The sequence below is a fragment of the Aplidium turbinatum genome, chromosome 1 (assembly GCF_918807975.1).
Source record: "Aplidium turbinatum chromosome 1, kaAplTurb1.1, whole genome shotgun sequence".
Classification (NCBI taxonomy): Eukaryota; Metazoa; Chordata; class Ascidiacea; order Aplousobranchia; family Polyclinidae; genus Aplidium; species Aplidium turbinatum.
In genome coordinates, this window is record NC_137472.1 from 3,752,397 (window position 1) to 3,776,115 (window position 23,719).

Consider the following 23,719-nt stretch of genomic DNA (forward strand, 5'->3'; position numbering starts at 1 on the left):
TGAAGTTGGCTAATGAAGAAGCTGTGCAAGTAACAATTGAGCAAGCCAAAACTTGTCATGTCACAAGTCAGCAAATTCAGTTTCGCAAGCAATGACCAAGTAAATCCGCTGCTAGGTGAAAATCTTATTTGCTGACTTGAACAGTTGCTGAAATATAATTGCTGAGTTGTCGCATGCTGAGTGGTACGACTACCTACCAACATTGCATAAACAATACCACATTGATACCAGGTGCAAACTTCAAATGTACCGGTATGTAGAGTTTAAACCTTGCACCAAAAAAAAAAAACTCAAAATGTGTTCTATTAGCTAAACAGTAGGCCTAGGATTACACTAATCAGATACCAAAGGCTAACAGCAGGAGCAGAGTTCATATGCCTAGTAGGCTGCACACTTGGAGTATATGCTGTGGCTACAGTGTACTGTGGCTACATCTGTACTGCACAATAGTTTATCTAAGCACTTTTCACTGCCAATTTTACCTGCATACACACTTATGAATGAGCTTTACTAACTAGGCTACCAGAGCAACTATTAATATGGGCTTTTACATGCATATAGCTCTGTTAAAGTCAACATCAAACAGACAAAAATTATAACTGAAAAGGCGAATAACACAAATATTAAGATCTACAACAAAAACATTGAAAGAGTGAAGGATTGAAAATTGAAATGGATTGAAAATTGAAATTGAAAAAACATTGAAAGCTTTGAAATTAATGAATATATTATGATTGGTTTGAGATTATATATTTCAACAGTAGCATTTTAAATGTTGGTGAAATTAACATGACACAGTTGCATAAACAAACTAAATATTTTTTTTTGTTTTGGGGCGCAACTGCATCATTTTAATTTGGGTAGTTTTATAAAAGTAACCAAACAAAGCTAAGCAACACCACAACATTAACATTACATTTAACAGGTATAACATTTTTTGTTAAATGTTGTGGTGTTGCTTAGCTATGTTCGTTTATGGTTGAAAAAGTACTGTAACCTCTCCACCCGAATTGTTTTATAAAAGTATTCACCAGATTTATATGAATTCATATTTTGTAAGTTAGTTGCCCAAATCAAGATGATGCATTTATGGATATTATGAAAAAAATTAAAGACTTTGTAAATTTTGATGCGGAGGCAACTGCATCATGCCAATTTGGGAAGTTTTATAAATAGACTATGATCAGATAATTTCATATTTTTTTTGCCCAAATCTAAACGATACAGTTATGTAAATGGGAAAAATTAATGAATTTGTTCATTTTGGGGAAAGTGTCTCACGCTAATTTGGGCAGTTGCATAAACAGACTAATCAGTTTCATCAGATAATTTCATGTTTTCAGCTGCCCAAATCAATACGATGCATTTGTGAAAATTAATACAATCAGCTATATAACAAATTTTGCGTTTTGATTTGGGCAGTTTCACAAAAGTATTAGAGACATATTTTGGTGGCTGCCCAAATTGGCATGATGCAGTTGGTTAAATGTATTTTGTACTACAGTTTGATCACTATGCAACACAATACATCAATGCGGGTGTGCCAAATGAAAATTTTGCGCCACATTTCTTGTGCAAATAAGAGGCTGTACTTAGTTTGATAGGTAAAAGATATTAATTTATAGTTTTTCTTAATTCATGCAATTTTGTAGCTTTTCTTATAGCAATATTTGCCCTAATAATTGCAAGATTTTGCCCGAATTCGCGACGTTTTGAAACAACAGGGGTGTCATGAAACTAAAGATGACTTTATTGATAAAGTTTCAACCAACTTAAAATGCGGCCACCCCAACTCAAAACATACTAAAAATGAAGGCAGGTAGCTCACAACAACAAGCAACACAAAATAGAGAACAGCCAGAAGGACAAAACACGCCAACGAAGTAATCATTAGAACAAGGAGCAGTACAGAAACAAAGTACGTAGAAATAACGTAAAACAATATATTATAACATTTACCCACTCTAAAAGGTAATGGGATCCCCATATCTAACGGGAGGAACCCCTTTGGTGGACCTAGACGATTTTCTTGGATTTCCATTGGAAAGGCTTGATCGGGTTAGGTCACCAGTGGTTGTTGATTGCGGATTGATTGCTGGATCGCAGTCGATCGCTTGGTCGCGAACAACTTCTTCGACTTGATCGAAATTATTTCCCGGTGAAGCGCCACTGCAAGGCAACCTATCACTCGGTGTGAATGACTTTTCCTCTGTGTCCGATGATTGAGAAGAATCCAAAATATATTCCGATGATTGAGGAGAATCCACATAGGGTGGAGTGAAAATAACTTTTTCGCGAAATTCAAAAACATAGCCCCCTAAAAAGTTGCTTTTGTTCATGAAAAACGCATTTGTGAAAAAAAAATTTAAAAAAAATAATGTCTTGGTGAATCTCAATCCACAAATCAAAGATGGCCGCCAACTTTGCTTGAAAATACAGTAAATTCACCATAACTTTGCCAATACTTGCCCAATTTTCATCATATTTCAACAAGGTTTCCTCGTTTATGTCATCAAACACTAGAAATACATATGATGACAGGGTGAGCAAATTATGACGTCACCAAATCCAATATGGCCGCCAAATTCAGTTTTTCACATTTCCTATCCAAGTTACACACTTCTTTTTCGATTTGCTCCAACGTTTGATAGTTATATGGTGTTATCCTGTCTTCTGTCTTGGGTACGATTGTTCCTCTTGATAATAGTAAATACAGATGGAAGCTTTATTTAGTATAGTATTCATCTAGAAATTAAAAATACCTTCAACAATTGCAACAGAGTAGGATAGGACGTTTAGCGGTTAAGCCCGTAGAATTAACGTTTCCAGTTCACGCCACGTGGAGGCAGTCCTACATGTGAACCTTTTAGGGGACAAACCGGGGATGGAATACGTTTGTCGCCCAAGGGTATTCTGGGAAGTCCAAGGGATATGAATTTCACCCCAGAATGACCTGTTCAATGTAACCTTCACTAAAATTCTAAACTTTGAAATCAGCCTTGCTGTCAAACTTTGGCATTTTGCGCCTGCTCTCTAATCGAGCCCTGATGAAACCATCTCTGTTATCTTTTCCACAAACGGAGCCTGAAGCCTCTGTCACAAGCTTAAGATGACGTTCCACAGCCTGGTTATGACAAGGGAAACTTTCAACTGTGAGAGGACTCATCGTGAATGGATTTGTTTTGATCATATTAATCAAATCTTCATTGCTAAGGTTCTTGGTGTGGGGAGGTTCAGTGATATCTTCGGTCTGCCAGTCAATTATTTCTATATAATTCCTAGCGTGAAGGTTCAAGGTTGGCACTCTAAAAACTCGCACTGTACTGCTGCTCTTGCGTTCTCTGGACTTCAGTATTCGCCTGAGAGCCAGTTCTCTAATACTGATGTTGTCGTCTGCCAACATTGCCAGCAGAACGTTTTCAGGATGCGCAAAAACGGCATTTCTCTGGATAGCATTCATAACAACTTCCTTAAGCTCATCCTCAAGATACCTGGCCTTGTCTACCATATTGTAGACATGGTTTGCTCCATCTGTACACAAAGATTCCTTTTTAATAGAGAACCACATCGGTGCATACACTTTCAAAATAAAGGTGACAACAGTCTTCAATTCTAAGGACGGTGCTTCTGTTGAAATATACAACCGCAATATGCAATTTGCTAAAGTCAGCCATCTTGCTTGATTAATTGTACCAGGGCATTTGAGTGAAAGGTCCAAGGAGCAACAACCTTTGCTAATAGCCAGACAGATTTCATACAGATACTTCTGATCGGTGCTTAAGTCTTTGGGCTGCAGTATGTGCTCTAAATCACAAGGTATTTTGTCAAAATTTACCAGTGGTTGACGGTCACAGGTATGAACGGCTTTGCCGATTGGGCCTGCAAATTCATGGGGGCCCGTAGTTGGACCATCTATCTTCTGAAAAAGATACCTGAGAGGAATCTCATTTGCATGCAACAGGCAGATACACCATTGTAATGGTCTACCTAGTGACTCTTCAATTGATCGAATGACTCCTTTCTTTACACCAGTATTGACGACTGTTCCATCAGTACCAATTACATTGAGTTCATTTGTATCTACCCCCCTTTTTTCTAAATAATCTAACAACTTTGAAGCTATCTCAGCCCCTGTCCCGTTACTTGCACAAACATGCCCGAAGTAAGATGATCCTGGTTCTGCTATAATTGTTATGTGTTCCTCTGATATTATTTTACGGTGAAATTTGCCATCAATCTCTTTTGCATTAAACATTGTCTTATCTTTTCGGCCATCAAAATATAAACCTGTAATCTTTGTGCTGGCTTCACCTGACAAAGCTGTGCGTTTCTTCATCCTTTCCCTGCGAACTTTGCTTCTGTCGATCACCAAGGAGTTGCCGCCTTGAACATCAGCAAGAACAGAACTCGCTATGGCTGCCGCTGCCCTATCTGAGACTCCATATCTGTCACAAATGGTTGCCATTGTTTGCAAAGATTTGAGGAAGACCTTTCTCTTCTTTGGACAGGAAGCATCTATATATGTACCACTATTGTTAGGACATTCTGTGTCACTGCTACTGTCACTATGATAAACCTGAGATGATTCAGACAACTGAGTTGCACAACTTCTTGGGGTCATTTCACAATGCTTTAACATTATTGTTCTCCTTTTGTTTCTTCGTTCTAGCTTTTGTGTTTCTGCTTTATCAACACTACTACCAATAATCATTTGCCTGGCATTTCGTTGATCTATCAGAAATTCCTTTTCGACATTAGGCAATTTACACTCTTTCTCACACTTGCAGTTATACAAGTTAGCACACTTGCAAGCCGAAACGTCAAATAGATGGTCAGCTTTCTCCTTGAACTTGCAAAGTCTTTCTTTGTAACTATCTTTGTCTTTATCTCGCTTATAGTTCTTCAGATTAAGCCTGTATTCCTTGTAGATTGAGTCCATCATTTGTTCCATCCTAAGATACGCCACAATAGGGATTGATGCCTTGTGCCACAAGTCTGCTACCTTGTTTAGTACTACTCCTGATATTTCTTTATGTGGGCGATTCGTCCTCAATTCATTCTTCATTCTCTGCTGAGTGAAACAGTAGAATTTTAATATATCTCGATACGTCGGAAGCATATTCTCTGGCACCTCAGCTGATGCACCAAGGATAACACAGAATGCATTTTTCCTTAATACTGCCATATTAACTGACTAAACCTAAACCGTAAGCAACTCAATCTTAAACAGAATAACGTGCACTTGAATTAGTAAAGCATATTCTGGAAAAAAAAAACTTCGTGACGTCATAATATCACATTATGTTGCAATAATAATATATTCTGGAATTGGAGCAAATCGAAAAAGAAGTGTGTAACTTGGATAGGAAATGTGAAAAACTGAATTTGGCTGCCATATTGGATTTGGTGACGTCATAATTTGCTCACACTGTTATCATATGTATTTCTAGTGTTTGATGACATGAACGAGGAAACCTTGTTGAAATATGATGAAAATTGAGCAAGTATTGGCAAAGTTATGGTGAATTTACTGTATTTTCAAGCAAAGTTGGCGGCCATCTTTGATTTGTGGATTGAGATTCACCAAGACATTATTTTTTTTAAATTTTTTTTTCACAAATGCGTTTTTCATGAACAAAAGCAACTTTTTAGGGGGCTATGTTTTTGAATTTCGCGAAAAAGTTATTTTCACTCCACCCTAATCCACAATATCCCCGTAAGAGGTATTATTAGCAGGATGTGGGGCTAAGTCTCTTAGAGACACGTTAGACTCTCGGCCGTCGCTGTATTTGATCCGAGCGTATAATGGGTTGGCTTCGGTTAAGAACACTTTCGTGACTTGATCGTCGTGTTTGCTAGACCTGTTAAACTTTCTCAGTAAAATTGAGCCAGGAGTGCTTAACCAATCAGGAAGGGACTTCCCGTGTGACGACCGTCTAGAGAAGTTGAAGAATCGCTCATGCGGGGTAGAGTTTGTTGATGTACACAGTAGCGATCTCAATGCGTGTAAGGCGTTGTTCCCGACAATTTTCACCAAATCAAACGTCATATAAAAACCGTTCAAGTCTACTGAATATTACGTCATGGAAATTCCTAAAGCATGTGCCAAAATTGCACCATCGTTCATAAGACCTGTTTGGACCTGTTTGGGCCTGTTTAAACAGGAAATATTACATCAGCTTAAACACCTGTTGGAATGACTTCATAATTGTCTTTCATTTATTGCGTCACAGTTACTTTCTACGTGAATTTGAGATATTGATATCTATTCTGGTCATTCGTAAAATGATTGTTTGAAAGTTGGCCGCACATTTAACTGTTGGCTTAGTGCTTGCTAGCTGGACAAAAGTTCCGTCTTTTATCCAAGTAATCTGTTGTGTAGTGACAGTTTAAGTGGTGTAGGCGTTGCACCCCCTCGTTTTCGGTAGCCTCGGGCTAATTTTACAGGAATACACTGTTTGAAAAGAAGTTCAAGTGTGTGTTTCTTCGGTCATTATATACAGACGAACGGATTAGGGAACTTTATGTTAAAATTTTCCCAAGAAGAGATTATGGTTTACCGCTGTGACCAGGCGTTCGGAAGGACATTTTCCCATTTGCTTAAAGGCAGGCCGAATGACTTGAGGTTACATTGTATCGCCTTCCATATTACTCCGTTGTAACGTTCAACTTGCGAATTGCCTTGCGGGTGATAGGGTGTTGAGTGGCTCACAGCTACACCCCTTTCCAACAAGGATTGTTTAACATCCCTAGACATGAAACTTTGGGCTCGATCAGTGTGAATAAAACTACAAGTACCGAACAGTGCAAACAGTTGAGAAAGGCACTTGATTACTGTGCCAGACGACGTATCAACACAGGGAAAACAAAACGGAAATCGCGAATACTCATCAATGACACACAATATATATATATTACGAGAACATGATGGTAAGGGGCCCTTAAAATCTAATTTAGCCTCTCCATGGGCTGAGTCGCTTTGATTAAATTACTCTGGACGGGTTTAAAGAAACGTGGCTTAACTTCAGCGCATACATTGCATGATTCGCATATTCTTTTAACATCAGTTGTCGAGTAAGGCAAATTTTTCGAACGCACATAATGCAACAAACGAGTTAACCCGGGCAACACAATTCTTTATGAATATCCATCAAACATTTAATGTTTCGAGCAGGTACCGTTGCGCAAAATGCTCTCGATAAAGCGTCGGGTGCTGTATTGTCTTTGCCGGGACTGTAACGAATAGTATAAGAAAAGGATGCCAGTTCGAGGCGCCAACATAGCACTTTATTGTTTTTGACTTTGATCCGCTTCTTGCTGTCAAACATGAAAGCTACTGATTTTTGGTCTGTAATTAATGTAAAATGCCTTCGAATCAAAAAATGGGACCATTTTCTTACGGCTTCAATAATACTCGTAGCCTCCTTTTCCATGGCAGGGTAGTGTAGCTCGCTCCCTTGTAATGACCGAGACATAAATGCTACCGGTCGCCCACTTTGATTTAGAGTAGCCGATATTGCTACATCTGATGCGTCACATTCTACGGTAAACGGTGAGTTCTCATCAATTGCTTGAAGGGATGCATTAGCAATAGCTTCTTTGAGGAATTGAAAGTCGCTTATTTGTAACGTGCTTAAAGGAAAGGCATCAACTCCCTTTAGCCTTTGTATTTTGTCAGAGAAGCCCGGAACCCACTTAGCGTAATAGGCAAACAACCCAATTGTTCTCTGTAGCGATTTTTTAGAAGTGGGTGATGGTAAATCCCAAAGAGCTTTTAAACGCTCAGGATCGGGCTTAATTTGTCTATTTCCTACGCAGTAACCCAGGATGTTAATGTTCTCCACACCATAGACGGTTTTGTTATTATTGAGCGTCATATTACGTCGTTTCATGGATTGTAGAAATTTTGCAGCGGTCTTCTCTAGTTCTTCAGAATTACGACCGCCAATGATGACGTTGTCAAAGTACACGTACGTGTTTTCGAGTTTGTCCGAAGCAACAACGTTGTCCATTATGCGTTGGAATACTGGGCCACCATTTTTAACACCAAATGGCATGCGATTAAATTCAAATAATCTTCCACCAGCTTGAAAGGCAGTATAAGGTTTATTTTGGTCAAGCAAAGGAATCTGGTGGTATGCTGATTTAAGATCATAAGTCGCAAAACTATTGTACTGTGCAAGACTGTTCACGATGTCCTCGATGCGGGGGATGGGGTAAGCGTCGAGTTCAGTAAATAGATTAATTGTTTGCGAGTAATCGACGCAAAGTCTTTTACGTCCAGACTCAGGATTTGTTACTACGACTACTTGAGCACGCCATGGCGAATTACTCGGCTGAACGATTCCTTCAGCAAGCCAATTGTTAACTTCTGAATCGATAAATTTTAAGTCATTGTGACTGTACCTCCGAGATTTAGTCGCTACGGGTTTGCAATTATCTTTCACACTTGAAAATAATGATGGACACTCTACTTGGGCGGCGGCTACGGCACATGTCCCAGACATATTATGTGAAATGATGAGGTCATTTTCAGGACCAACCAATTCGAAAACTAAACGCTTATGCTTGCTTTGAAAATCTAAACCAAGAATTATATCAGAGCATAAGTTCATTAGAATATAAAGTTCGACGTTGTTATACGTGCGATCAAGAATGTTTAGGTTTACTACACATTTACCGAGAACTCAACTTTTGGCTGACATTTGAGCCATCGTCACTTCGAGCCTTGCCGGAAAAACTTTGAGGTTTAAGTCTTTAACTGATCGTTCGTTGATAAAACTCTTAGAACTTCCGGTGTCAATTAGAGCGGACAGTTCATGACCAGCAATGTTTATAAAAATTGTTGACTGTTTCAAGTCATTGTTCACAGTTTTTGCTGAACAGACATTACCTTGAGAGGGCGTACAGGTACTGGTCGCTGGACATTGAATATCAATCGATGCTGCCGCCGTGTTATTTGCTTGATGGCCAGAGCTGTTCCCGTTCTTTCGACAGACTATTGCCCAATGTCCTTTCTTGTTGCACTTAAAACAAACTGATGAACGCGCTACACAGTTCTTGCGGTTATGAGAACGCTTACTCCCACAGAAGTAACATTGATGTTGAGTATAAGTGGCTGATAGATTGTCGGATTTTTCGTTGTTGTCACTAACGTTTATGTCACTCTTAGAGGCTGACGCTAACACGTCCTTTTCAGAGAAATCAGCTTTGTGGCTGTTGTAAACTTCAAAATCTTTGGCTTCTTTTTCTGCTTCAGTTAACGATAACGCTTGGTTGAAAGCCGACTCAAAATCCAAAGTTTTATTCTCCAAAAGACGCTGCCTGATATTCCGCGAAAATATTCCATTGATAAATGCGTCTCTCAGCATAATATTCTTATGTTCTGCTGCAGACACAGCTTTAAAATTATTGCAGTTCTTTGCTAAATTTTCTAAATGGTGCCGAAACTTATGTAAGGTTTGATCTGAGTGCTGCTTTGCAGATGCCAGCACATGTCGCGCATATATTTCGTTTGGTTTCTTGATATAAATTGTTCCAAAAGCTGCATGGCTCCTTCATAAGTCTCGCACTCATCAATGTATTCAAAAACTTGGGGCGAAATCATGCTGATCAATGCTTTTAATTTAAGTCTTAAACGGTTGGCTTCGCCTGCTTCGTTTTCGGCAGGTCTCTGTTGTAAGTGCTTCTGAATATAGTTCTCAAAGACTTGTCGCCAGTGTCTAAATTCTCTGGCCGCTTGTACATTGCCAGGCTCAATGTCTAATCGCTGAGGTTTTAACAACCTCTCCATCCTTTGCGATTTCTAGTTGAAAATTTGAAGTTGGTTAAATTGTCATGAAACTAAAGTTGACTTTATTGATAAAGTTTTAACCAACTTAAAATGCGGCCACCCCAACTCAAAACATACTAAAAATGAAGGCAGGTAGCTCACAACAACAAGCAACACAAAATAGAGAACAGCCAGAAGGACAAAACACGCCAACGAAGTAATCATTAGAACAAGGAGCAGTACAGAAACAAAGTACGTTGAAATAACGTAAAACAATATATTATAACACATTTCTTGTGCAAATAAGAGGCTGTACTTAGTTTGATAGGTAAAAGATATTAATTTATAGTTTTTCTTTATTCATGCAATTTTGTAGCTTTTCTTATAGCAATATTTGCCCTAATAATTGCAAGATTTTGCCCGAATTCGCGACGTTTTGAAACAACAGGGGGGCGGCTTCTCTCCTGCCTCCCTGGCTCGTACGGCTATGGTTTGCTGGGTCGTTCACAAAAAACAAAAAAATTTTATTAGTCAAAACAACTAAAGTAGATAGTCTAAACTTGTTATTATTTCATTTAGAATCTACGCTTATAATCTTTTCGTGCAGCTTTTTCGTTTATCACTTGATGTTTTCGTCCTAACTTGGCCTATGCTTGGGGTCACTCCAAGTTTCTAGCCACTTCATGTTTGTGTTTGGTTCGGCCTCGTTTGCTCTTATAGAACTAATGTATTGACAGAATCAAACAGCATCGGTATTTGTTGCAATTATTACTTTCTGTCGAAATAGGAACAATCAAACCACAAGTTTGCAGCACACACGCTTTCATTTTGAATTTGACTACAGCGCAGGTGGAACCACCCAATACCATAGTTTTTGGTCAACCAGCTCAGTGGCCGAGTGGTTACGCCTTCGGCTCTGGTGCTGGTAGATCTGAGATCGATTCCAGGTCGGGTCAAACCGAAGACTTTAATAACGGTACCGATTGTGTTCTATCCTGCATAGCGCAGTGAGAATGAGTCGGGTAATAATGATATAACATCGTAAACCTGATACCAATTAAAAATGAGCCCTGTCGCTAAAAGACCTTAGCTGTTGTAGAGCGACAATAAATAAAACCATAACATTATTATTATTAGTTTTTGGTCAGGCTCAACTACTGCAATTTCATTAAATTATTAACCTACTAACTGTTGCTTAAATTGTTAGTAAATCTTTGACATGTTAAAACTCTAAGTAACTACAAAAAATTTATAGTAATGTAGCGTCTGCATGGTTGAGTGGTGAGAACGTTTGCGCGACGTTCGCAAAGAACTTCTGTTCGACACCGCTCCAGTGTTTGCGGCTGTGTCTCGGCAAGGACATTTAATGGCATGCTAAAATAAGTGTAACAGCTGACTCGACGACTAGGCTATATATCTCTTTGCTGCTTCCTGTTGTGTTGCATTTGTGATCGCAGTGAAGGCTACATACTCTATAATATGTTGTCGCAATGGGGACAAAAAAAAAAAACATGATTAGGCTAGCCTATTATTGGACCCCCATGTCAACGTTACTAGGTAGCCTATATGAAACTGGGTAGGCTAAAAAAACAAACTATTGAAATCCTTTTGTGGTCAGAATAACAATTAAAACGTAGTTTTAATTTCAAAGCTAAAGTAATCACCAAACTTCTACGGAAATCCAGTTTTTATTTGATGAGTTTGAGCAAATGCAAAGTGTATAGGCCCATACGCCTTCATCAATAGGTTAAGCTGGTTAGCTTTTAAGCCCAAAAAAGCGGCCAAAACAAGTTATATGATAACAATAAATGTTTGCCGGCAGCCGATTGTTGCAAGAATAGACAGCGATAGACAGTGGTGTTTCGTGGTGTGTAGTTCCTGCGAGCTTTACATGCGTCATATCTACGTTCTAATATGAACAGAAAAAAAACGGAGGCCCCATAATTGCATCGGGCCTCAACAGAGAAAATTAACCTACGGCCTTGATTGAATGGCAGTCCAGCTCAATAAAACCACGGAAAATGCTTCCTCTACAGCAGTGATAGCCTACCTCAAATATAATTTTATAACCATTATCTATAATTATTGTTATTGCAAGTTTGTTCAATTTGGCTAAAATAAACGAGTTTGCTGAATGTTTTTTTAAAGTTATGTCCGTTTAACAAGGCTTATTAGCCTACTCCAGTTGATTCATATTCAGTGCAATTAGGCCATGAGTGATATATTATTTTCACAAATAGAAGCAAAATAAGGTTACAAACGGAAACCTACTTATCTTAAGCTACTTATTGTAGCAAATAAGACAATAATTCTCACTTATTATTATGAAGACACAGTAATGCAGAAAGGAATTATAAATCTATCAGAATAGTAGACCAACAGAATTTTGCTTTCACACCAACACAGTAACACACTACCACCAGTTCTTTCAAGCATCATAGCTTATGCGCAGTTACTGGAGCCCATTAATAAGCGGCTTATTACTGTATCACTTGACCTGTTTTTCTTGTAAAAGTAACTTGAATAAACTACAACAGTCAGTTCCTTGCTTTTTTAACGTTAATGGATGCCACGTTTTCAGGAAGATTCTAATAACTGTTAAACACGTATTCACAAGCAATTTTGTCCTTGTTAATGAATCAACCAGCGTGATGTTTTCCACGACACGCTTCATTGCACAGAGCTGCGGGAAAGGTTTATTTACCTGCATTGCCGAAAGCCAACCTGTGGAAAATGTGGTAGCCTACGGGTAATTGGAAAATTATCGGGCGCAAGGAATGTGCCTCGCAGCAAGAATAGGCTAACTGTCAAGACACTATCAACAACACGGCAATTTTAGTTTGTTGTAGCTTAGTTTGAAACGCAATACAGTACTACTGCTCATACTCTCACATCTGCTCATATCGGCTCAAATAAATGTTCTACACGCGATCTAGAGTGATGTTATTCCTCTAATAGTATAGGTGTCCATTTCGAAACCTTCCATTGTTAACTGTGCAAACTTGTTACCATCGTTCTAATGTTTAACCCTATCTTAATACGAGCTGTTTTCGTACGCGGAAAGCACGTCACGGGCTATCTTTGCCCCGTTCTAATGAATCGCTAATAACGGGAGCTACGAAAATCACAGAGCCAAAATATTCTATAAGATAATAGCCATGTGTAGGATTGTGCGTACAGAAATTAATTTTTTTCCAACAAATTTATTGAAATAAAGTGTTTGAGATAACAAAAAACGTCAGAAAGTCGGTTTTTATTCTGATTTCCCGAAAATAGCTTTAAAATTGACCATTCGAACGCATTGTTGTTGCTGTCATTGATGAGTCGTCTAACCGCCGAAACCGTACAGGGTTCGTCCTTGGCGCTTCAGCGCGTAAACGACATCGAGGGCGGTGACGGTATGAGTACAGTTCTCGTCATAAAAGATAGTTAACGTGAGAACAGGCAACGGAATTGTGGACGCGTATTGGTTTAGTGCAGTACTGGTTCCCAACCTTTTTGTTGTCACGGACCTCTTTAGACAAATTATTAATTCTGCGGACCCCTACCTAAATTTTGCTTGAAACTCAATTAACATAGGCCTACTATTGACTATTGTAATATGACTCCTGCGGCAAATATTAGGTTAAACAGTCGCTCAAATAAGAAAATGAATGAAATGTTCAAGAAATGTCAGCAGTATTTGATTATTATTAAGGTGACCCAAAGTGCCAGGCCGAAACTTTTTCAACGTAAGCAAATTTAATGAGAGAAATGAAAGTAAAAAGATCGCTTTTCGCTTTTTTTCCAAAATTCATCAAGGTAATCACGGACCCCCAAGGGGTCCGCAGACCCCAGGTTGGGAACCACTAGTTTAGTGGATAGTGTGAGATATACTTTAAGCTGAATTACAGTGAAATTCGCTGAAGCTTACATGGATTTGTGCCATTGTCCCATGGACCATTTTTTTAAGAAAAAAATTCCATTGGCCATTGGCAATTGATGTCCATTATGTGAACCAATAAAATTCTCTTTGGACCACTAAAAATTCTAGGTGGATCACCAGTGGAGCAAATTGTTATATTGCAAATTGTGCAGTAGCTTACATGACCTTATAAGGGCATCTGCCCTCTCCCTCCCGCCTCCGCTGCCCCTCTCGGTTCCACTGTAGATGTGCTATTGTTAATGTGAAAATTGTTTGTACCGGTATTTATTTATTTTGTTTTTTTATAATTGACAATTTGAAGTTTGTTTTGTTTGTTGGTACATGTACTGCCGCTTCTTATGTTTTTGCTTGCTTGTGGACACACCAAGAAGAAAGCGTTTTCAAAAGGTCCATATTTTTGGATTTGGGAAGCCCTCTTTGAAAATGTCTGGCTACGGGCCTGGGCCACAGTCCGTAGTTACTTTTAATAATGTCTTTTTAGACATTATTTGAAAAAAATGAAAAAGAGTCAAAAGTCATGTCAATTTCATTTTGTGTGGTGCTACATGTACTTGAGAGGTAACTGTTATTTATATTATTCACTTTTTGATTTATTCATATCAGTTTGTATCCTCTGTGGATCCTTCTCTTGTATTATGGTCTAAACCTATACATGTTTGCCAGTACACCCCTTCATTTTTTTTGAATTATGATAAGTTAGGCTATATAAGTTGTCTGCTTTTCCATTATAAATTAACACATCCAGATAACACATAGAGAAAGTAGTAGACAAAATTAAAACATCACGGAGGCGAGAATTGCTCAGCTTTGATCTCGAGCTGTTCTTGTTTAAGATCACAACCGAGAACGTCTGCTCCCACAAATATGTTAAGCTAAACAAACTCAACGTTTGGTTTTTAAAACGTTTGCATTTTTTTTAAAAACTTGCTAGTAAAAAAAAAAACAGAAGGAAAAGATGTTGCTATCGCCTTCGGCACTCGACGACGCAGTGAAGCTCAACTAGCTGCATGTGAGCTGGAGCCTCATCAGGGTTCACACAGAAAGAAGTGAGCATAGCAATAAGTTCGTTTCAATTGGGGAAAATCCCGAAAGCGGTCGTTGGATTCGCTAGCAGGATGAATGCTCGACTATCACTCATTCCCATACTCATCAGGACAAGTCACAGGACAACAAATTTATTTTAATATATTTTATCATAATTTTAGAGTGTTTTTGTATGTTTTTTGGTTCGTTGATTTCAAAAATGGCGGTAAAATGTTTGTAATGTCAATGTTTCTGTCACTAATTATAATTTTATGAAAACATGATTTCAAGTTAATAGGTCCTACAAATAGCTCTTACATGCCGTAAAAATTGCGTACTTCATCTAAAAAAAAACACAATAAAAAAAACAGTATGGACAGGACACCCAATCAAAAATGAATTCTGGAAAGAGCTTTTCGTTTGTATGTTGTGTCAGCCTCACATCCCAAACTCAAATGTAATTTCCCATCATGACTGTCTTCATCCCACCTCCTTTGGAAACTTTTTTCCAAATTAAATGCCTTGATGAAACCGTTCAACATGCTTCTCGCATCTCCAAAGCACATTTGTAATATGTACTGCACGCATTTGTAACCCTGCAACAATGTAATATCCTTATTGATAGATTCTCCTAGAAATTGGCGTACTTTGCCTTGTTGATGTGTTGTTGTTAGCAATAACATCTTAGACGATCATTGTAACATATTAAACAACATTGTTTTGCAGTGGTGGCAAGCAATAGCGGTCAGCGGTGAGGAAATGTGTGACGAAATCAGAAAAGTTGAGAAAAAGAAAAAAATGAGTGAAGCTAATGACGAGAAAATGAGATTAAAAACTATGACGCCGACAGAAAGGATTGCAAAAATACTTTGCCCTGTTTATATTTTTCAATTCTCGCCTCACTTTTAGCATAAAATTATTCTTTTACTCTGATATATTATATATTGGTTCAACTATTCCTAGATTCAAGGCGTGTGGAGGTTGCTGATTGCCAATTTACCTATTTTGTTACCATGCGTGAAGCGAATCGAAAAGATTGCCCAAAAGTGCACTGTGAATAACATCGCCAAAGAGTCTATGGCGATGTTAGTTGGCAGTCAGTGGTCTATGGCATAGACCACTGAAAAAAGAAATTGTGGCATGAATATTTACAGCTTATGTAAATGCAATTAGAACCCATCTTATCTATAATGCAGCCACAATGGTGGAACGAAGGAAAGTAACAGCCTCTTATTTTGTGCAAATGTATTTTCATAATTTCGTTAGAGCTGATCTTTCCTTACTGCAAAAAATCAAGGCGTGGCTACCTGAAGATTAGGGTGGCTCGTTTTTAAACTTTTTTTTTAAATTCTCTCGGGATAGTGGGGAAATGGTGCCAATGAGTGAGAAAACGCTCATGACAAAATTTGAGATTTGTAAAAAATTGTCTTCAGCCTCCTCATGGGGCCAAAAATCGAAAAATGGGGTCAAAAACGCATTTTTTTTCAAAAATATTTTTAGTTTGGGTAGATACAATATTGTTTAGATATATCTAATTAACCTAAGAAAAAAAATTGGAGTCATTTGAACTATTTCTTCAGCTTCCTCACAGCTTCAGAAAATTTTTATTTTGCTGAAAATTTTGCATTTTTGTTTGTGGTTACAGAACTACAAACTTCGTCAGTGACGTAAATTCAAATAAAAGACGTCACTTTTTCCTACTAAATTAATCCAATTTCATTAAAAAATGACGCAACAGCTCAGGGAAGGTCTATAAAAAGAAATACAATGACGTTTTATAGCTGGCAAAATGTCTAACGCAATTATGTATCATGTAACCACCCACAAAAATGCGAAATTTTCAGCAAAATGGAAATTTTCAGAAGCTGTGAGGAAGCTGAAGGAATAGTTCAAATGACTCCAATTTTTTTTCTTAGGCTAATTAGATATATCTAAACAATATTGTATCTACCCAAACTAAATATATTTTTGAAAAAAAATTGCGTTTTTGACCCTATTTTTCGATTTTTGGGCCCATGAGGAGGCTGAAGACAATTTTTTACGAATCTCAAATTTTGTCATGAGCGTTTCCTCACTCATTGGCACCATTTCCCCACTACCCCGAGAGAATTTTAAAAAAAGTTCAAAAACGAGCCACCCTACTGGAGATGTCATTTTCAATAGGTTTTGTAGTTTTTTTCAGTAGTTTTTGGAGATTTCATTTTCAGTAGGTTTTTGTCACATTCAGTAGGTTTTTGCAATCGTTGCTGTCTGACTGAAATTTTCAAAAAATCAGATTTTTTAATTTTATTTTCTAACCCACAACAATATGAAAGCTTTTTGTTGCTTTGAGGAAACAGTAAAAATTGAGAAAAGTAAGTAAGTGATAAACAGTCTGACCGAAGTTGTCTGGGTCAAACTGTCTTCGTTTTTCAACCCTTGTGATGTTGAAACTTAGTGTCACCGGGAAAATAAGCAAAAACATAGATTATTAAAATTTTCATTCAGACAGTTGCCAAAGTAGGAAAAATATGGAAAAGCTTTGCAGAATGTAACAAATCAGGCCGTATAAGAGAGCTGCAAAATATGCATTCGCCAAATCTGCAAAATAAATTTGTTTTGTTTTTTGCTGTAACTTTTGCTGCATGTGCATATAATTATCCAAACCGATGTAGAAGATTCTTCAAACGTAAACATCTACCTGCATTTTACTAGCTGGGGAAAGTTGTCCTCTATTTAGGCGATGAAAATAGGGTAGGTCTACACTAGCCCAAATCTCCAAGAAATGTGGCCAGTTGTAAACACCCACAATTTTGACCAATCACGTGTTAACCCCATCTGGCATTCGTCCCAAAGATGTTCGAAAATCACGAGACGGGAATTTTTAAGCCTGCCCTAATTAATTAATAATTAATCACGTGTAACAAATTTCCACGTTGCAAGTTGGTAGCTTTTCACCATCATTTAGCGAGTGGTGAATAGTAGATAATTAAAGCTGGTTTATGAAATCGAATCGCGCTTTAAAGGAAATTACAATCTCAATTAATGCACAATATTTTGACTAATTTTTAAATTTCAGTAAAAACGTTTTTCGCAAATGTCTTCCAAACCATTGACACTAGACAATGACTGGCACCAAATTCGGCATCAGCGACCTCAAAAACATATAAAAACACTGAATAAGATAGATAAACAAAAAATGTTGTCTTGTGTTATCGTTGATTTTGCAATGATGACGTAATAATGATTCTAATTAATGTGTACATTGACCTTAAACTACATCTACCACAATCGATTACAGTCAAATCAGGATTGGCTCATCTATTACGTAATAGAAAGCATGCGATGCAACCAAAGTTTACCTCATAAGTTTCGGCATGCCACTTTGGGTCACCTTAATATTCAAATACTGCTGACATTTCTTGAACAATTCATTCATTTTCTTATTTGTGCAACTGTCCTGATATTTGCCGCAGGAGTCATAGCGGCAATGCAATATGACACAGTACAGTAGTTGAGTAGCATAAGTATTACAATAGTCAATAGTATGTTAATTGAGTTTCAGGCAAAATTCCGGTGGGGGTCCGCAGAATTAATAATTTGTCTAAAGGGGTCCGTGACAACAAAAAGGTTGGGAACCACTGTTTTAGAGCATCCATTAATTTTGTAAATTTCTTGAATGTCAAATCTACAGTGTAGAAACTTATTAGTTATATTTTACTTCATTTGATATAAGTTATAGACTCTTTTGGTTTTCAGGCTATTCAATTTTACATGTTACGTTTCTTCATTAGTAATGACGTAGTAATAGATTATATAATTTGTTTTATTGTTTCCATGGTGGCGCAACATGCTTTGTTGCGTCATAATATCTAAACTTTAAACCTTTGAAGAATTTTTTATTATAATTTTGCTCTTGACAATATCAAACTGAAGATGCTTTGAAAGCGAAATCGATATTTGATTACTAAAATGAGGCTGGTACACTGTTTGTTGTGTTGAGCAACGGGACGAGACTAATGATAAGAGACAGTCAGCCGCTTCAAGTGGACTGTTTGTTGGGTGGTTCACAAAAACCAGAAACGTTTTATCAGTCAAAACAACTAAAGTAGGTAGCCTAAACTTGTTATTACTTCATTTAGAATCTACACTTATAATCTTTCCGTGCAGCATTTTCGTTTATTACTTGATGTTTTTGTCCTAACTTGACCTATGCTTGAGGTCACTCCAAGTTTCTAGCCACTTCATGTTTGTGCTTGGCTCGGCTTCGTTTGCTCTTATAGAACTAATGTATTGACAGAATCAAACAGCATCGGTATTTGTTGCAATTATTACTTTCTGTCGAAATAGGAACAATCAAACCACAAGTTTGCAACACACACGCTTTCATTTTGAATTTGACTACATCGCAGGTGGAACCATCCAATACCATATTTTTTGGTTAGGCTGAACAACTGCAATTTCATTAAATTATTAACCTACTAACTGTTGTTTAAACTTTTAGTAAACTTTTGACATTATAAAACTCTAATTAACTACAAACAACGTATAGTAATGTAGCGTCAGCATGGTTAAGTGGTGAGAACGTTTGCGCGACGTTCGCAAAGGACTTCTGTTCGACACCGCTCCAGAGTTTGCGGCTGTGTCTCGGCAAAGACAATTAATTAGGGCCACCATAACGACGGTCGAAAACAAAAAAGTCGTAAGTGCAGTTTTACACTTTGGAGTAAAAGGCAAAAAAACAAAAAATGTTTTTCTTTTTTAAATTTTGTTATTTTGAACATTTATATCTGTAACTATTAAATGAAGCACGTTTCTATACTTTACTGATTGCCACATTACTTTTTCGATGAAATTTTCAAATAAAAGGAATTAAGAGCAATTTAATCACTTGTGTTACGTTATGTTAATGTGTTTCATACGTATTTTTTGTTTTCAAATTTTTCATGAATGGCTTGGGATATCTCGTTATACAAGCACGATAGAAACAAGCTGGAAATAGAAGTAGATTACTAACCTAACCCTAAATTACTAACCCTAAATGCATAGGTTTTGAAAATACAAAAAAGCGAATTTCTCAAAAATGTCACTTACGACTTTTTTGTTTTATGTCCTCTTTTAGGAGGATTTGTCCTCTTTTTTCATACAAAATAAATTGTCCTCCGAGGACACTTGAAAATGCTCAAATGTCCTCTTTTTTGCATTGTTATCATTTTCAACAAGGTTTTATTTTATGTGACCTTGGCGAAAGCTAAATAAGGCGAAGCAACGATACTAAAAAAGCAAAGTATGTTTTCTGTGAGCTGTGGCAGAAGTAGGCTATCCTTGTTTAAGAAAAGTGTTTATTGACTTTGAGGTTGACAATACATTGCTGACTGTGGATATGGCATATGGTGGATACATTTAATGTTTCCGTGTCAAACGAAGGCAGTGTTAGTACTCGATGACCATGTCAGATGTATTTCTATTGTTCGACTCTTCTGTTGCCTATTTGGATGAATAGACCACTAATTTCATTTTCTGAGTTTACATCCTTTGATTGGATGCTTATTGCTTATGCTGTCTTACACCAAAGAATAGGATAACGCTTTTCAGCGGTGTGTGGAAGTATCTGTCAGAGAAAAATGTCGGCATTGATGATGTTAAACTGTTCGATCTATAGGCTACCAAAGCTAGTGCAAAGGCGTCTTAAACCTGATAGCTAGCTTGCATTAGCTTTGTTTAAATCAGGGGTGGGGAACCTGCGGTCCGCGTGACTGTTCCATGTGGCACGCGTCAAAATATGGCCTCTACAACAGCAAAATATGGCAAAATATGGCCTCTACGTCAAAATATGGCCTCTACAACAGCCAAATGTATGTGTCAATCTTATGGAGACATTTAATGCAAGATTTTTGGACATAAACAGTAAAGAAATGGAGCTAGATATTTTTCCTCTCCTTTCAATGTGGTTGCAACTGATGTGCCTAGTAACTTCCAATATGAAATAGTAGAGCTCCAGAGTGACGGTGCGTTGAAAGCGATGTACCAAAACATTCCACTGCTCAATTTTTATCAACGCTACGTAAATGCTGATGATTTTCCAGTCATGCAGAAACATGCTTTGAAATATGTGTCTCTGTTTGGAAGCACCTACCGTTGCGAGCAGTTTTTTTCCAAATTGAATCTAACAAAAAGTCGGTTTCGCTCCAGACTGACTGATAAAAACGTGGAGTTGCAGTTAAGAGTTGCAACATCTTCCGTGTCAGCAGACATCACACGACTCACCAAAAATAAAAACTTTCAGCCATCCCACTAGCTGTGAAAATGAAATAAATCATTGTCTACTTCGCTGCATTTTTTCTCTGTAAATAAAATTGCGAAATTTTTAGTGGCCCACCTGTGTTACTTCTCATTTTATGTGGCCCGCAATACTAAAAAGGTTCCCCACCCCTGGTTTAAATGATGGCACATTAGAAAATGGACAGAATAGTTCAAATATTGCAGAATTATAGATTTTTTTAAATGAATTGTTAAAAATCGAGCAATTCTTCATCTGCAATAAGCTATGGCTCAAAATGCAAATGTAAAACGCATGTTTTTTGTGGTGAAAATCAAATGAACAGCAAAATGTTCATTGACTGAGCCTGACAAATAAACATGTTACGTTTTTTATTTGTCACTTCTGCTACATAGGCCTATAATCATCTAAGAAGATGTAAAAACTGTTTAAACGTAAAAATCCACTGCATTTTACTTGCTTACCAAACATGTCCTCTGTTTGGGTGATGAAAATATGGTAGGCCTACAATTAATGGCATGCTAGAATAAGTGTAACAGCTGACTCGACGACTAGGCTATATTTGTCTTCGCTGCTTCCTGTTGTGTTGCATTTGTGATCGCAGTGAAAGCTACCTTTTCTATAGTTTATAGGACCCCCATGTCAACGTTACTGGGTAGCCTATATGAAACTGGGCAGGCTAAACAAACAAATTATTAAAATCCTTTTGTGGTCGAAAAAAAAATTTGAACGTAGTTTTAATTTCAAAGCTAAAGTAATCACTAAACTTATACGCAAATCCGGTTTTTATTTGATGAGTTTTGGTAAATGCAAAGTGTATGCCCATACGTCTTCATCAATAGGTTAAACCGTTGGGCTATTAACCCTATCTTAATACGAGCTGTTTTCGTGCGCGGAAAGCAAGTCACGGGCTATCTTAACCCCGTGCTAATTAATCGCCAATAACGGGAGCTATGAAAATCACAGAGCCAAAATCTCTTACAAGATAATAGCCATGTCTTTGAAGGTCTCTAGTTTAAACTGAGGGAGGAGATCTGCCTGACTACCTATTAAAATATTGAGACTGTTGACCGATCCTTTGATACTTAGACAGTGAAGATAATAGCCATGTGTATTGTGCGTATAGAAGTTAAGCTTTTACCCAACAAATTTATTGAAATAAAGTGTTTGTGTTGAATAGACGTCAGAAAGTCGGTTTTTATTTTAATTTCCCAAAAATAGCTTCAAAATTGAAATTTTTGAATTATAACATAAAGTAATGCTAAACTAAACAAAAAATTACTTTTGCTCATAAATATAAGGCATTTTTGGGAGATTTTACATTCCAAAGTAATTGCACTAACATTTATATTGCACTCACATTAAATTATATATACCTAACATTCCACGAAAATGTCTAGTCACCTGAGACGAAATACTTATTGTGAAGGGCAGAAATGTAGAAAAATGACGTTAAGGCAGATTTAACTTGCACTTTACACAGTTTACTACTAATGAACACTGCGCAAAGGAGAAAATAAATCACAATCAAGTTATTTGTTTTATGAAACTTCACACCTATAAAAAGCAAACAACAATAAAACACAGCTTTCTGAAATCAGTGAAACTCAATAAAATTGTTTGCTGCATATAATTTGTACAGTCTGAAACAACTAGGCTACTGCAATTACTGTGCAATGTAGCCTACTAAGCAAGTGAAATTAGGAATTCTGTCACACATCACATTTTACTGCACCTGAAAAATATCTAAAAACACTCTTTCTTTCTACATTTAGCATCCACAAAATCTCTGATTAATTCATTAAATTCCACCATTTTAAGGACACTGCTTTCAATATTCAGTAGGCACAGAGAACTTAGCCTTTTATGACTCATTGTGCTTCTCAGGTGATTTTTTATCAGTGCCAATTTGCTGAAAGATCTTTCACCAGAACAGCTTGTTACCATCATACTCAAGTAAATTCTAAGGGCAATGTTAACACCTGGAAATGTATCACATAAACCTTCATCATGCAACAAAACTGCTTGCTGCAAAGGGGCAAGGCATGACCTGAGCTTGGCAAAAGCTGCAAATTGAACAGCTTCTTCAACAAAGACACCGGTAAGGTCTCCCGGATAAAAGCTTATTAGTTTCTTTGCCTCACTTCTTATCTCTGGAACACTCAGATTGCATAAGTTAACTAGTACGTTGAACCTATCATGCACCATTTGGTACGCTGCTCTGCGCTGTTTTAAAGCAACAGAGAGCTGATCTAAAATAACATTGAAAACTTCACATCTGAATTTTTCACTTGGTGTAAAAACAACCTCTTCTGAGGTTGTTGATGAGTCTTCATCGAACCGCTTGTTCCTTGTTTTCTGTCTGTTTCTGCCTGATCTATACACCATACTGGTACATAAGTTTCCAGCAACCTTTTCCAACTCATCAAACCTATCTCGGATGGATTGTACAAATTTTTCAAGAGAGTCAATCAAATCCACCACTACTTTCAGGTCAACATTAACACCTTGGAGTGCTTTATTGGTGCTGTTGAAACGTACAAGGACTATGTTCCACAAATTAGCTAGCAGAGCAGTTTCCAGACAGTCCATTTTGTCCCTCAATGAACAAGCTTCATGTCTTGCTTCTGGCTTTTGTTCCAGGTTATTTTCAATATTCTCAAGAGCATTTTTAATGGAGTTGTATCCATTCACAAGGGCTATAGTAGCATCAGCTCTTGCTGACCAACGAGTAGCTGAC

General features: G+C 37.5%; 1 protein-coding gene across 1 annotated transcript; it reads right to left on the minus strand.

Annotated features, from left to right (window-relative positions):
• Positions 1-8,687: 8,687 nt before the first annotated feature.
• LOC145767148 (uncharacterized) lies at positions 8,688-9,371 on the minus strand. Its single transcript, XM_082578950.1, has one exon. The coding sequence runs from the start codon at positions 9,369-9,371 to the stop codon at positions 8,688-8,690; it is 684 nt and encodes a 227-aa protein (XP_082435076.1).
• Between the last annotated feature and the right edge of the window lie 14,348 nt (positions 9,372-23,719).

What these genes read in the sequence shown, in the direction of transcription:
- LOC145767148 (XM_082578950.1), bottom strand. Translation starts at nt 9,371, where the DNA reads ATGCTGAGAGACGCATTTATCAATGGAATATTTTCGCGGAATATCAGG.